The 12,790-nt window shown below is 46.7% G+C and overlaps 5 protein-coding genes across 5 annotated transcripts; 3 read left to right on the top strand and 2 right to left on the bottom strand.

Annotated features, from left to right (window-relative positions):
• Window positions 1–753: 753 nt before the first annotated feature.
• On the top strand, window positions 754–1,353 carry GAR1 (H/ACA snoRNP pseudouridylase subunit; the record flags this gene model as incomplete). The annotated part of the gene is made up of 1 exon (XM_024856722.1): window positions 754–1,353. The coding sequence occupies one exon, from the start codon at window positions 754–756 to the stop codon at window positions 1,351–1,353; it is 600 nt and encodes a 199-aa protein (XP_024716321.1).
• Window positions 1,354–1,785: 432 nt separating this feature from the next.
• C7M61_001308 (uncharacterized protein) lies at window positions 1,786–2,934 on the bottom strand (the record flags this gene model as incomplete). The annotated part of the gene is made up of 1 exon (XM_024856721.1): window positions 1,786–2,934. One exon carries the CDS (start codon window positions 2,932–2,934, stop codon window positions 1,786–1,788), a length of 1,149 nt encoding a protein of 382 aa, XP_024716320.1.
• Window positions 2,935–4,725: 1,791 nt separating this feature from the next.
• PLD1 (phospholipase D) lies at window positions 4,726–9,798 on the top strand (the record flags this gene model as incomplete). The annotated part of the gene is made up of 1 exon (XM_024856720.1): window positions 4,726–9,798. The coding sequence occupies one exon, from the start codon at window positions 4,726–4,728 to the stop codon at window positions 9,796–9,798; it is 5,073 nt and encodes a 1,690-aa protein (XP_024716319.1).
• A 103-nt stretch (window positions 9,799–9,901) lies between these two features.
• On the top strand, window positions 9,902–10,549 carry C7M61_001306 (uncharacterized protein; the record flags this gene model as incomplete). The annotated part of the gene is made up of 1 exon (XM_024856719.1): window positions 9,902–10,549. The coding sequence occupies one exon, from the start codon at window positions 9,902–9,904 to the stop codon at window positions 10,547–10,549; it is 648 nt and encodes a 215-aa protein (XP_024716318.1).
• Window positions 10,550–10,572: 23 nt separating this feature from the next.
• On the bottom strand, window positions 10,573–12,089 carry C7M61_001305 (uncharacterized protein; the record flags this gene model as incomplete). Its single annotated transcript, XM_024856718.1, has 2 exons — window positions 10,573–10,591; window positions 10,621–12,089. The coding sequence occupies 2 exons, from the start codon at window positions 12,087–12,089 to the stop codon at window positions 10,573–10,575; spliced, it is 1,488 nt and encodes a 495-aa protein (XP_024716317.1).
• Window positions 12,090–12,790: the final 701 nt, after the last annotated feature.

The raw sequence follows: 12,790 nt of genomic DNA, 5'->3' as shown, positions 1-12,790 counted from the left end.
GCTGTCAAGAGCCACACCTGTTGGTGTAGAGTGTAATGCACGGAAGATTTACGAATCGGTTTATTTTAATGGGGATGCTTAAGAAGGTGAAGCTCGAGCACTTTCCGCTTACTACTGCTTTTTGAAGATTTCTCCAAATGGGATTTGCGGCTTGGGAGAGTGAAAAACGCCATGGACGTTTTTCGCAGCCATTGTAGTCATTGTTGATAGGCTTCGTAGACCATGGCAGCGTTACCGATAAGTTGGGGTTTGTGGTTTTAGAAGAAGGCTCATGTCAGCCGTTATTGAGTACACCTTTCAATTTGTTGATTATGTTGACCGTTTGAGATGAAATTCTCATGGGTTCAGAAGCCTCCACTTGACCATATAGCAAACAGAAAGGCCAAAAAGGCCAGAAATGCCAAAGGAGTAACTGACCAAAGATGTTTTAGAATAAACTTATGTAAATATCAAAAAAAGCTGAAGACCACTCAATATCACTGGGGACGTACTCTGGCGGATGCCTCTTCTTGAACACTCTCCCACCAATGAGCATTCCACACAACCAGCCAAAACAGCCCACGCCTCGAAATCCCATCTAAGTCACATTTCTTCAAAAACGCCTTCAACCCGTAAAATACAATAAATCCCCCTCCCCCCGATCTTCATATTCATAGCCCACCTGGCCTGCCCTGGGCCCGCACCCGTGCACCACCAGGCCCAGCTACTCATCGCAGTAAATTTTCAAAAAGTCTCCTGCAAACCACATACACTATGAACAGAGGCAGAGGCGGGTTCAGAAACCAGCGTGGAGGCCGCGGCGGGTTTTCCCAGCCCCAGGGCCCTCCAGAGTCCGTTTTGGAAATGGGCTCTTTCTTGCACACCTGCGAAGGTGACATTGTCTGTCGCTCCATCAACACCAAGATCCCTTACTTCAATGCTCCTATATATTTGGAGAATAAGACGCAGATCGGTAAGGTCGACGAGATCTTGGGTCCATTGAACGAGGTCTTGTTCACCATCAAGCCATCTGAGGGCGTCCAGGCCAAGTCCTTCAAGGACGGTGACAAGTTCTTCATTTCCCCAGATAAGCTTCTCCCCTTGGAGAGATTCTTGCCCAAGCCCAAGGAGGTTGGTCCCAAGCCAAAGAGAAAGGCTGGTGGTGCCGGTGGCGCCCGTGGCGGTTTCGGTGGCCGTGGAGGCGCCCGTGGAGGCGCTCGTGGAGGATTTGGAGGCCGTGGAGGCAGAGGCGGCAGTTTTGGTGCCCGTGGCGGCTCCAGAGGCGGCTTTGGTGGTGCTAGAGGCGGTGCTAGAGGTGGCCGTGGCGGTCGTGGTGGATTTGGCGGTGGTGACCGTGGCCGTGGCCGTTACTAGGCCTGCTTTTGACACTGGCATTTTCCTCTGCATCTCGCTAAATATATCTGTACTTTAATATCATACGAACGTGAAGAGCTGTGGATGTAGTGGAGGGGATCAAGATTAGATTTTGGCAGTTATGTTGATGAGGACTGAGTGGTATTCATGGATTCACTGTAATGAGGATCTGGAACTGAATGGTACTTATGGGTTCAGTGCCAGCCACGATACGGAGCATATACTTGAGCACATATATACTACAATCGATTGCTTAATAGTATCATTGACTTATTCTGCGAGGGCACAGCTTCATTACAGATATCTGTGATGTGAATCTTCTATTATGGCGGCTAATCTATGCTACTAACCATGCCAATGCCCTCTGGGCTTCTATGTACATAATCATTAGTAATTGGTCCTTCTCTTGACATCCTTTAACCCTTATCATCCTCAGACTCTGATCCCCCTGGTGCTTCTCTTTTTGCGTCCTCTGTTCACCTTCGGTGTGACACTCTCTTCAGTGACATCCGCCTGTGGAGATTCTGCTAGACCGCAACTTTCAAGAATAGCGTGCCTGATCTCCCTATAGCCCAACTTCTTCGTGAGTAGCTTGTTCGTCTGCGAGTTGTTGAAGAGCAATTTGGGCATGGAAGCTAGATCCCTGAGACCAGCTCCATCTATCAAGCTGTCGTAATACGAAATGACTTTGGAATTTCCCTCTCTCGCCATTTCATAGCCATTTATACGGCCGTCGGCATCGCTTTTAGCCGACTTTATCTGAAATCTGGGAAACTGGCTTTGAACTATTTCATCAACCTTGGTGAAGATGATCTCAAACGGCACACCCTCGTCCACGAGAAGATCGATAAGCATAGAGTCTTCCTCCTGGAAACCGGTCTTACTGTCGATCAAAAGAAACACTCTTCGTAGGTAAGTCCTGTTACGGATATAATCGAGCACCACTTCACCCTGCTTCTCTTCTCCATACTCGCCGTATCCGGGACTGTCGATGATTCTAAGCTTACCGCCAACATTAAAGCTATTAAGACACTTTGTGAAGCCAGCCCTTCTGCTTACAAAGGCCAAGTGACCCTCTTTTTTGCTCCGTTCACTATTGAAAAGAGTGTTCACCATGGTGGATTTCCCTGCGTTTGTGTGCCCCAAAAGCAAGATTTCTGGCAACGGACGAAGCACCTCGGGGCTATAACCATAAGAAGAACGCAGTTTTTCCAAATTTTCGTGATATTCAGTCCTCAGGTATGGTTCTATGCGTGAGAGTCTTTCCTGATGCTCATTTTGCAACCGTGCAATCTTCAAATCTGGAATGTCCTCGTAAGTAGCACAAGTCCACTCATGTTTCGGAGCGTATTTGGCAAAAAACTGGTCTGCTTTCGTGAGCTGGGCACTTGTAGGTTTCCCATATTCTTTGTAGCGAAAATGGTTATTGAGATCGTTTGGCGAGTACACCAAAGTTGAGGCATCCAGAGGCGGTAGATTCTTTGGATTGGCTTTCTTCTGCGGTAGCGGTACGGTGGCCTTTTTCGGTATAGCCGAGACCAAGTAATTGACCGAGGCCAAGGACCGTCTGAATAAGAGCATGTAGTTCAGATGAGGTTGCGAAAGTCCGAACTGACAATGGGAAACAAGATAATGTGGTCTTGGAAGCTCAAAAACCTCACCAAGCTGATTGCAACAAACAAATAGCAAAAATAACTCGACTTTTCGTCACAGGGTGTATTTGTCACTATAAGGTACAGACGGACCGGTCTAGTGCCTGTTCGCACCGATATAGACTTATATCCCTACTTACACCTTCGAGACATCCCTCGTTTCTTACTGTACCCCGATGGTCAGAGTGCCTGTATTGATCGGTATGTATGAGTTTTGTTTTACTTCAATTGAACATCACTAACAGCAGCTTTTTGTGTCACCCTCCTTATCGCCGCATATCTAGGGTTTGGTGAGGTCCACTTTGAACATGACAAGGCGGTCCATTTCATTACATTCTTCATTTTGACATTGGAGCTTTGGTTTCTCTGGGACAGACTCTCGGCTCGCTTTGCATCATTCCTCTTAATGTTAGTGGCAGCAGTGATCTCGGAATTTGTTCAGAACACAGTCAACCCCAGTAGGGTCTTTGATATAAGCGACATTTACGCAAACTTGGCAGGTCTGATGTTTGCCTTTACACTTTGCATTTTGGCTCAGCAGCTTAGAAGAAAGGATAGACGGAAGCGGTGGATGAACACAGATATAGAGATGCAGCCTTCAGCCAGGCCCGTTACTCCGGGGTCCGAGGAGGAAGTTGATGGGTTTGTGAATGTAAGGAGCCCAAACGTTGCTTAAATCGACTGGAAGAGAGCATTACAGGGTTTGAGGATTGGCAGAAAGGCTCGGGGATATGTTTACTTCCGAAATATTCAACCAGAATAGCCAATCAGAATACTAGAATGGCGTAATTGGGTGAGAGCGGCTTTACAGTAATTCACCTGAATTACAATATCGCTGTCTACAAGCAATGCTTGTTATAAGATCGAGTATTCTGTGCCAATTTCCCCAGGTCATCGGGTCACACGGCTGAGTCGTCGTATACGGCTGGCTACATGAACGCAACGACACATACTATTTCAGGAAAACAACAGGCAAACAACCCACTTCTTAAATCCAGGCCACCCTCACGCCCAGAATTGATCGCCCGGAATGCAAGGCTTTGAGCAATCAAGCATTCAGTATCTGCATTGGTCCAAACAGACGAGAACGTTCCGCGCTACAGCCACCTTTGTCGAGGCCCCAGGCGTCGTATCTAATCGTGGCAAAGAAAACACGAGGAATTGACTATTATATCCGAAAGCATATTTGGGCTCACTTCAGGTGCAGCGGCTTTCACAATTCCCTCGCTTGCTCTGCTTTCGGACGTCTGTGAGCACAATCCGGGTCCAACGGCTGCAAAATATGCACCTACGTTGATTGCGCCCAATTGAGGCCAACTTTCGAAAGCAAGCTCAAAACTGAACTTTGTCGGTTTTGTGACTCAATCCTCGGAGAAAAGTCAAAATTACGACCACTTCCGATGATTCTCGCCTCAACGCTTTCACGTTCAGATGCAAGTGAAGCCTGTATTTATGTATGTTTCCTAATGCAGGTACCTACACCTGTACGGTCGTAAACACTCACCACCACGAAGTTGCAAAACCACCAAGCGCTTCACCAAAAAAGTAAGTAAATTAAAATTCGACTTCTCTACCCTCGCTTCAACCCATCTCCCTCCTCTGAAACCTTGTTTCGGCAGAATCTCTAAGCGAGGGCACGTGACTCTCGTTGCTACTAACATTGTTGCTGAGATCTGCTTTCTGGCTGTGCTAAACAAGTCATCAAAACAACATTACCAGTATGCTGCCGCCCATTGCAAGCAGGCCTGAACAGGAGGACGAAGGCCCGCTTCTGGTGGAAGGAACCAAAAGAAGTAATAGCTACAAAAGACCCAGTCAGCCCATAAGCAGACCTTCAAACCAGGACTCTCCTACCATCATAGGCAATGCCTTCAGCTTCTTCAGAGGAAGACAAGACCCTCAGGAGATGCGTTATCTGAGTGAAGATGAGCAACAAAGATATGACGCTCCTTATTCAGGAGGAAGTGATGATGAGGCAGAAAATGGAGAGGCTCCTGAAGCCGTACACGGGGATACGCCTGAACCAGCTCAAGGAGAAGTACCCGGAGCCTCGAGATCCACGATCTTCCGTCCCAACATTTTTGGAAGAAACACCACAGAGGGCCATTCGAGCTCGAAAATCTCAGAAGGCCCAGCTGAAGATGGGAAAGGTCCAGGTAACCGCCCTAGAGGTATCTTTACCATCTTCAGAAAGAAAAACAAAGATAGAGATCGCAGAACCAGTGCGCTAGAGTTGGAGGATGGCGCAATCGCAGAGGACGACGGCGAGGCTGAAACTAGAGAACGTGCTTTGTTTTTGTTGGAGTCCTTGAGTTTGGGTACTCCTGCTATCAACCTTCTCGCATCGTGTTTGTGTGAGGACGAATACGGAATCGCCAGAGCCCCGCTTCTTCTTACGCTTTTGGGTTTGAAAGTAAATGACACGTCTACCACGCCATTGAAGAGAAACAGAAGGTTCCGTATTGACCTCGAGTACGGCGTGGCTCCGCGTCGTTTCAAGTGGTCCGTCGAGAGGAACGCCAAAGATTTATTATACTTGCATTCCAGACTAAAATTGCTGGCATTTAGAGGGTCCCTCAAGTCTGACGAGTTGCCTAGGTACCCTGTACCACCTCTTTTCAGAAGAAACGACCGCAGCATGTTGCGCCAAACAAACAAGAGGCTCACAAATAGACCAGATGACACGCTTTCGCCCAATCGTGATCGTACAGATGCCCAGACTCCAACGGGCGATGATCGCTCGATCCTCAGCGGTGGCACTATGCGTAATCCTTTGGCTGCCATACGATCGCACATGAGTATGGCATCTGCGGCATCGTCTCTTGAAAATGCTTCTCCAGAACAGTTGCAGACTTTCATGAAGATCAACCAGCGGTATGTTGCCGACGTTCAAAAATACCTTTATGACCTTATCACCCTCGTCGCCTTACGTCCACAGTCGAACAGACTTTTCCAATTCTTCGAGGTCTCGCCTATCTCCTCGCTTTTGAGTTATGAAACTGGTTTCATTGGAAAGCAAGGTGTTGTCCATATTGGTGGTACGACAAAGTCACAGGGCTGGCGAGTCGGCCATTTTAAGGCCAATGACTTGAAGGGCATGGTGGACAGACGTTCCGAAAAATGGTTGTTGGTGAGAAACTCTTACGTGACATACGTGTCCGACATCAATTCCACCACTCCTCTAGAAGTCTTCTTGATAGATAGCTCTTTCAAGATCACTCATAAAGGACCTGGACTTGACCAACAAGAGAGGGGCTCTGATTCTGAATCTGACTATGAAGACCACTCGATCAAAATCACGGGCGACGTCAGCACACCAAGCCACATCCACAGAAATGTTTTCAAACACCTCAAAATCGTTCTTGAGAATTCAGAACGAAAGCTTGTCATCATACCAAAGTCTACCAGAGAACAGAGGCTTTGGTTGCACTCTATCGACAGAATGGTCAGACAATCCATTTGGAGCCAACCCAACCGTTTCCACTCATTCGCTCCAGTAAGAAAGAATTGTTATGCCCAATGGTTTGTGGATGCAAGAGATTACTTCTGGGCCGTCTCGTCGGCCATTGAGATGGCAAAGGATACGGTTTTCATCCATGATTGGTGGCTATCACCTGAGCTTTACTTAAGAAGACCCGCGAATGGCAATCAACAATTTAGAATTGACAGATTGCTTCAGAGAAAGGCTCAGCAAGGAGTGAAGATTTTCGTCATCATCTACAGAAATGTTGGCACGACAATCCCAATTGACTCCCTTTACACAAAGCACTCCATTCTTTCGCTTAATCAGGAGAACATCCATGTGATCAGGTCTCCTAACCAACTTCTCCAGAATACATACTTCTGGGCCCATCACGAAAAGATTTGCATCATTGATCAGACTATGGCTTTTATGGGCGGAATTGATCTTTGTTACGGTAGATACGATACCCCTGACCACGTTCTTGTCGATGATACCCATGTTGACTTTGCCCACCTCGATACTGAAACGTTGACACAAGAAGAGTTTGAAGCATTTAATGTCTTCCCCGGTAAAGACTATTCAAACACTCATGTTAAGGATTTCTCTAACTTGGACAAACCCTACGAAAATATGTACGATCGTTCAGTTGTTCCTAGAATGCCTTGGCACGATATCCACATGTGTACCACCGGTCAGCCAGCCAGAGATTTGTCCCGTCATTACGTGCAACGTTGGAACTATCTTGTGAGACAGAAACGTCCTTCCAGACTCACTCCTCTTTTGACACCTCCACCTGATCTTACCGATGAAGAAGTCCGGGAAATGGGTCTCAATGGAAGCTGTGAGGTACAGATGCTTCGTTCAGCCGGTAATTGGTCATTGGGATTGAAGGAGCATGAGCAGAGTATTCAGGATGCCTACTTGAAGTTGATTGAAACCTCCGAGCACTTTGTTTACATTGAGAACCAATTCTTTGTCACCTCGTGCTTGATTGAGGGCACTGTGATTGAAAACCGTATCGGTGACGCTTTGGTGGAGAGAATTATTCGTGCATTCAACGAGGGAAAGCAATGGAAGGCCATTATTTTGATTCCTCTCGTTCCAGGATTTGAGTCCTCCGTCGACAAGCCGGATGGATCTTCCGTCAGAGTGGTTATGCAGTGTCAGTACATGTCCATATCTCGTGGTCCATCCTGTCTTTTCGCAAAGCTCAGAAAATATGGTATTGATCCTGATAACTACATTCAGTTCTTCTCTTTGAGAAAGTGGGGCTGCATTGGACGTGATAGAAATCTAGTGACAGAACAACTCTACATTCATGCGAAGACCATGGTGGTCGATGACAAGTATGCCATCATCGGAAGTGCAAACATTAACGAAAGATCCATGCGTGGTCTCAGAGATTCTGAGGTTGCAGCTTTGGTTTGCGACCGTGAGACCATCTCTTCTACAATGAACGGAGAGAAGTATACTGTTGGAAAGTTCCCCCACACTCTTAGATTGAGATTGATGAGAGAGCATCTTGGTATCGGTGTTGATATTCTCGACGTCGTTGAAAGAAAGTTTGACAAGTATGAGAAGTTTGCAGAGACCGAGGAAGGTCTCAAGGCTTGCACAAATGATTTTAAGAAACCCATCAACAGGAGAATTTCTGCCGTTGTGGAGCTCGCTAGTCGTGAGATCTTGAACCAACCTGAGGGAACCGCCAGATGGAAAGCCCACTGCAAGAAGTTTGGTTTGAGATCAAAGCCTGCTCCTGTTCCTGAAGACATCAAGTATGAGGAAGGACCAAAGCCAGCTTTGTTACCACTTTCCTTCAATAACAGAACTGGTCCTCATGAAGCCAACAGAGGTATCAGAGATAAAAAGAAACATTCCTATGATGCTCGTGTTCAACATAGTGACGACCACAAACGCGATGTTTACGGTGTTGGCGTCGACAAGTATAGAACACGTTTGGGGCAGAAAGCACGTCTCGATAGCGCTCGCTTCATCCGTGACTTAGCCAAGGAAGTCTTTGATCAGCAGCCAGGTGCACAATTCCTTCCTGATCTTGAAAATGTAAAGGCATTCCTCGAGCTGGATGATTCAGAGTATAGCGCTGATATGACCGAGGAGAATGAAGAGCTTCTCACCGAGAGAAACAAAGAAAGATGGATTTTGTTGAAACGTATCTCTTACTTGCAGCGTATTGCGGTAAAGGAGTCCCAACAGACGGCAATTGAGCGTCAAAAGAGAATTGCTGCTGGTCTTCCTCCAAGCATATACGATTTTGGGTCTGCTGACGGAACTCCAACAGCCAAATCAACCACCCCTGCTCAGGAAACTCCTAATGAAGATGGCATAACCGATGCTGTTGAGATTCCTAACAAAAAGTCTGACTCCTCGCCTGTTGAAGAGGTGGATGCTGCAAACGATGCCGTCGAACTTCTGAATGACTATGTACCTGTGGTCAGTTTGGATGAGCAGCAGTTGAGGGAGCAGGTGCGTCAAATCAACGTCCCTGGAGTGGATAATATCTCTGCTTTCATTGATCCTTACGGATTCGAGGATCCATTGGACCCCGATTTTTACGAGGACATCTGGTTTGAGAATGCCAGGAGAAATACGGAAATCTTCAGACTCGTGTTCCATTGCCAGCCGGATGATGATGTTATCTCTTGGAAGGACTACAAGCATTTCATGAGGCTCGAGAAGGCTTTCAAGGTTGCTCAGGAAACAGAGGCTCGTAACAGAAGAGAGAGATTCCGTTTCGATGATAACTCGACTGAGTCTACTCCCGATCAAGCCGAGAAGAGGCCAAGCCACGCCCGCAGAAGTAGCCAGGCCACAATCTACATGAACGACATCCCCAACGAGCGTGGTGGTATCTTTGGTGACATCCCATCGTCGAACAACAGCAGCTCCACTGATCTTCCAAGAAATAACACCAAACTGAAGTTCAAGGTCAACGACAGGATTGATGAAGGCAATGAGGAAGACGAAGACAAATTCCTTGATGCTGATGATAACGAGAACGATGCGGATGGAGATGACGAGGAGGAGTCTTCCGAGTCTTCTGGCAACGGCCAGCCCGAGCTTAAGAAGGCAAAGACAAAGCAAAGGCAAGCTACTAGAATTAACAGAAAGAGGAGAGCTGGTACTTTCAGTGCCAGAAGAAAGGCCCACGCTGGAGAGAAGATTTACGACAGGGAGTCTGCTGAGAGGCTCCTCAATGAAATCCATGGGCACCTTGTTTTGTTCCCTGCCGACTGGCTCGCCAGAGAGCTCGAGGGTGATAACTGGTTCTTCAACACCGACAGAATCCCACCTATTGAAATTTATGACTAGATAATGGATAGATTTACATGGTTGAAACACTGTAGGCGTGCATGCGAAAAATGAATATTGGTGTCTTCTATAAACGCGGGTCTAATTACACCGACCACCTCCAATGTTCTTACAAGTCCTATCAGCGATAGGAACTGTGGTGGGTTTCCTATTCTTGGTGCTCTCCATAGCTTCCGGTTTATACTACATTTCGGAACTTGTGGAAGAACATACCGAACCCACAAAGAGACTACTCAGAAGGTTGATATATGGTGTCATGACCACGCTCACGCTATTATACTTATTTGATGGCTTTCCCTTCAAGCTTACGTTGTTCTCCATATTCACCTACTGGGTGTATTTGCAGAACCTCGAGAAATTCCCCTATGTTCAATTGACTTCTCCCATCTTCCTAGCATCGTGCGCCTTGGTTGTTGCTAACCATTTCCTATGGTACGATCACTTCCACAACCCATACATTCCACTGATTGAGGAGCGTTTGCTGCCTTCGTATGTACCTCCCAAGATTCCATCCTTCGTCGAGGTTTGCTCCTTTTTCGGCTTGTGCGTATGGTTTATCCCCTTCGCCTTGTTCGTCTCATTGAGCGCTAATGACAATTTACTACCCCAGCACGGAGCAATTCCCGAAACCAAACAAAAGAAGAAGGTGGGATTGGCCAAGCTCGTGGTGGCTACCGCTAGAGAATATGTGTACGCCATCAGCAGAAGATTGGGATATGAATTAGACCCCCACTATGGCACCATCGTGTAAATACTTGAAATGCATGATCTTACTTATTTAAGAATTCCTTGACTGGAGGGCCAATGTGGTCCAAGCTCAACAAGAACGTGTCGTGGCCATAGTTGCTGATGTTGTTGCCCAATTCGAAGTATGTGACGTTATCTCTGTTGCCTTCAAACGAATTGAGGACCTCGGCAATCTCTCTTTGCTGCCACACAGGGAAAAGAATGTCCGACTCGACTCCAATCACCAAAAATTCCTTGTCCTTTATCTTCTCAAACCCCTTCTTCAAGTCCTCGAGTGCCTGCTCCGGTGTGACTGTCGCCTTGTTGATTCTCTCCTGGTATGGGATCTCTGGAATGCTGCTTATGCTACCATCCTCGTCTTGGCTGTAGTACCTGCTCTCGGCTTCCGTTCTGTTGTTTTGTGCTTTGCGAGAACCTTTGAGTCCGAGATCAAACATGTCCATGGCCTTCAGCACATATAGAAGCGAATTGGCATCATACTCAAGACAGAACTTCTCGCCCTGGTGGTCCAAGTACGTCTCCACCAAGAAATCAGCGCAGAATGCAGCAGGCTTAGACTCGTCCGCTCTATTTCTGCCAAAACGGGATTCCCATTCTGGTCCAGAACGGTATGTAACTGTTGCAATCTCACGAGCTAGCTTCATGCCGATATGAGGAGGAACACTGTTGTAGTAGAAGCCACGCTTCCAGTTGGGGTCACTCATCAAGACCTGTCTTTGGCAGTGACGCAATGCAATTGAGTACGGATGAGATCTAGCACATCCCGATATGCTTACGATTTTTTCAACCTCATCTGGGAACTCACTGGCATAAGCCAATGACTGCATTCCTCCCATGGAAGCACCCACGGATGCATGTACTTTTGTAACACCGAACTGATTCTGAACAAGCTCTCTTTGGGCTCTTACCATGTCGTTGACAGATAAAATGGGGAACCGGGTTGCATAGAAGTCGTTGTTGGCTGGGTCTCTGGAAGATGGACCTGTAGACCCGTAGCAGCCGCCCAACACATTCGTACAGACAACAAAGTATTTATCTGTATCGATGTACTTTCCAGGTCCGATGAAGTTTTCCCACCATCCAGGTTTTGTGTTCTTTGGCTGCGATCTAGCATGAGAAGAAGCCGAAAGGCCAGTATGTATCAAGATCAAATTGTCCTTTTCAGGAGAAAGCTTACCCCAGGTTTCATACGCAATTTCGTACTCGGGCAAGTACCCTCCGTTGTCCAAAAATATTGGTTTTTTGCTTTTATAAATCTCAAAGCCTGTGGAGACAAACGAGTACGATGGCTCAGGACCGCCCTCGAGAGACGTCAGCTCTGAAACACATGCTGAGGAAGATTTGGTGTTCAATTTCTGAGTTTTGGCCTCCAAGGCATCTAGACACGGGAATTTAAGTTGTGGGTTGGAGGATCTGTTTGGCTCAGTAGGTTTGCGAAGCCTTTGATATGTGGAGAATTGGATAATTGAAGCGTTGCTCGATTTGAGACCAAGGGCCCTCCCTTGTAGGCGGCAGGAGGTTCTCAAGGGTAGAGCAGTCCGCATATTATTTTATGGACGTTGTCAATGTTTTTTTCAAAAAGGTCAGGGAACGGTTCTGAGTTCAGCAATTTGTCAGCTTGAGCAGCCACTGGCAAACAATTAGCCGAATCTGATGCTTCGTCACGTGATATTACATATAATTTCCTTCTCAATTGACAGGCTCAAGCTTATCGTACTGCAGGAAGCCGGGGAAGCTGTCGCCAGGCTATCAGCTCCACTTTTATGTACGAGATGTCAGAGGTTAAGATATCTATCAATTGGGAACTTTTACGTGAGATTCTAAATGAAGCAAAGTTTTGATTGAAAATAGTGCACAAATGGGCAATTGTCACCAAGACGATGTTTAGTGGCTGCAAAGCTGTCAACCTAACTCCCATATCTGGTTGTGTCAATGAACGTTGAAGATTGTCAGGCAGCTTTTCAAATCCACATCAGGGTCTAAGCCGTGGGTAGACTCTACATGTCAGTATCTCTGCAACAACCCAGGGAAATGTTTTAATCAGCCCGTCAATTTTAATTCACAAGACAATCATAATCTTGATACTCTCTTTCCTCGTCCCGAATCCTTTCAAAAAAAAAAATAAAAGGATAAGATGATCTTTTGTGCAATGTGGTTTGGAACATTGTGCGTTATCGCTCTCTCTATAAACTCACCGCGCAGAATATACCTAATATCGAGACAGGACCTACCATCTCTTCATCCC

Source organism: Candidozyma pseudohaemuli (assembly GCF_003013735.1).
Source record: "Candidozyma pseudohaemuli strain B12108 chromosome Unknown scaffold00001, whole genome shotgun sequence".
NCBI classification, from domain to species: Eukaryota; Fungi; Ascomycota; class Pichiomycetes; order Serinales; family Metschnikowiaceae; genus Candidozyma; species Candidozyma pseudohaemuli.
Note: the sequence above shows the minus strand (reverse complement) of the source record. Positions and strands in the feature narration are given on the sequence as shown.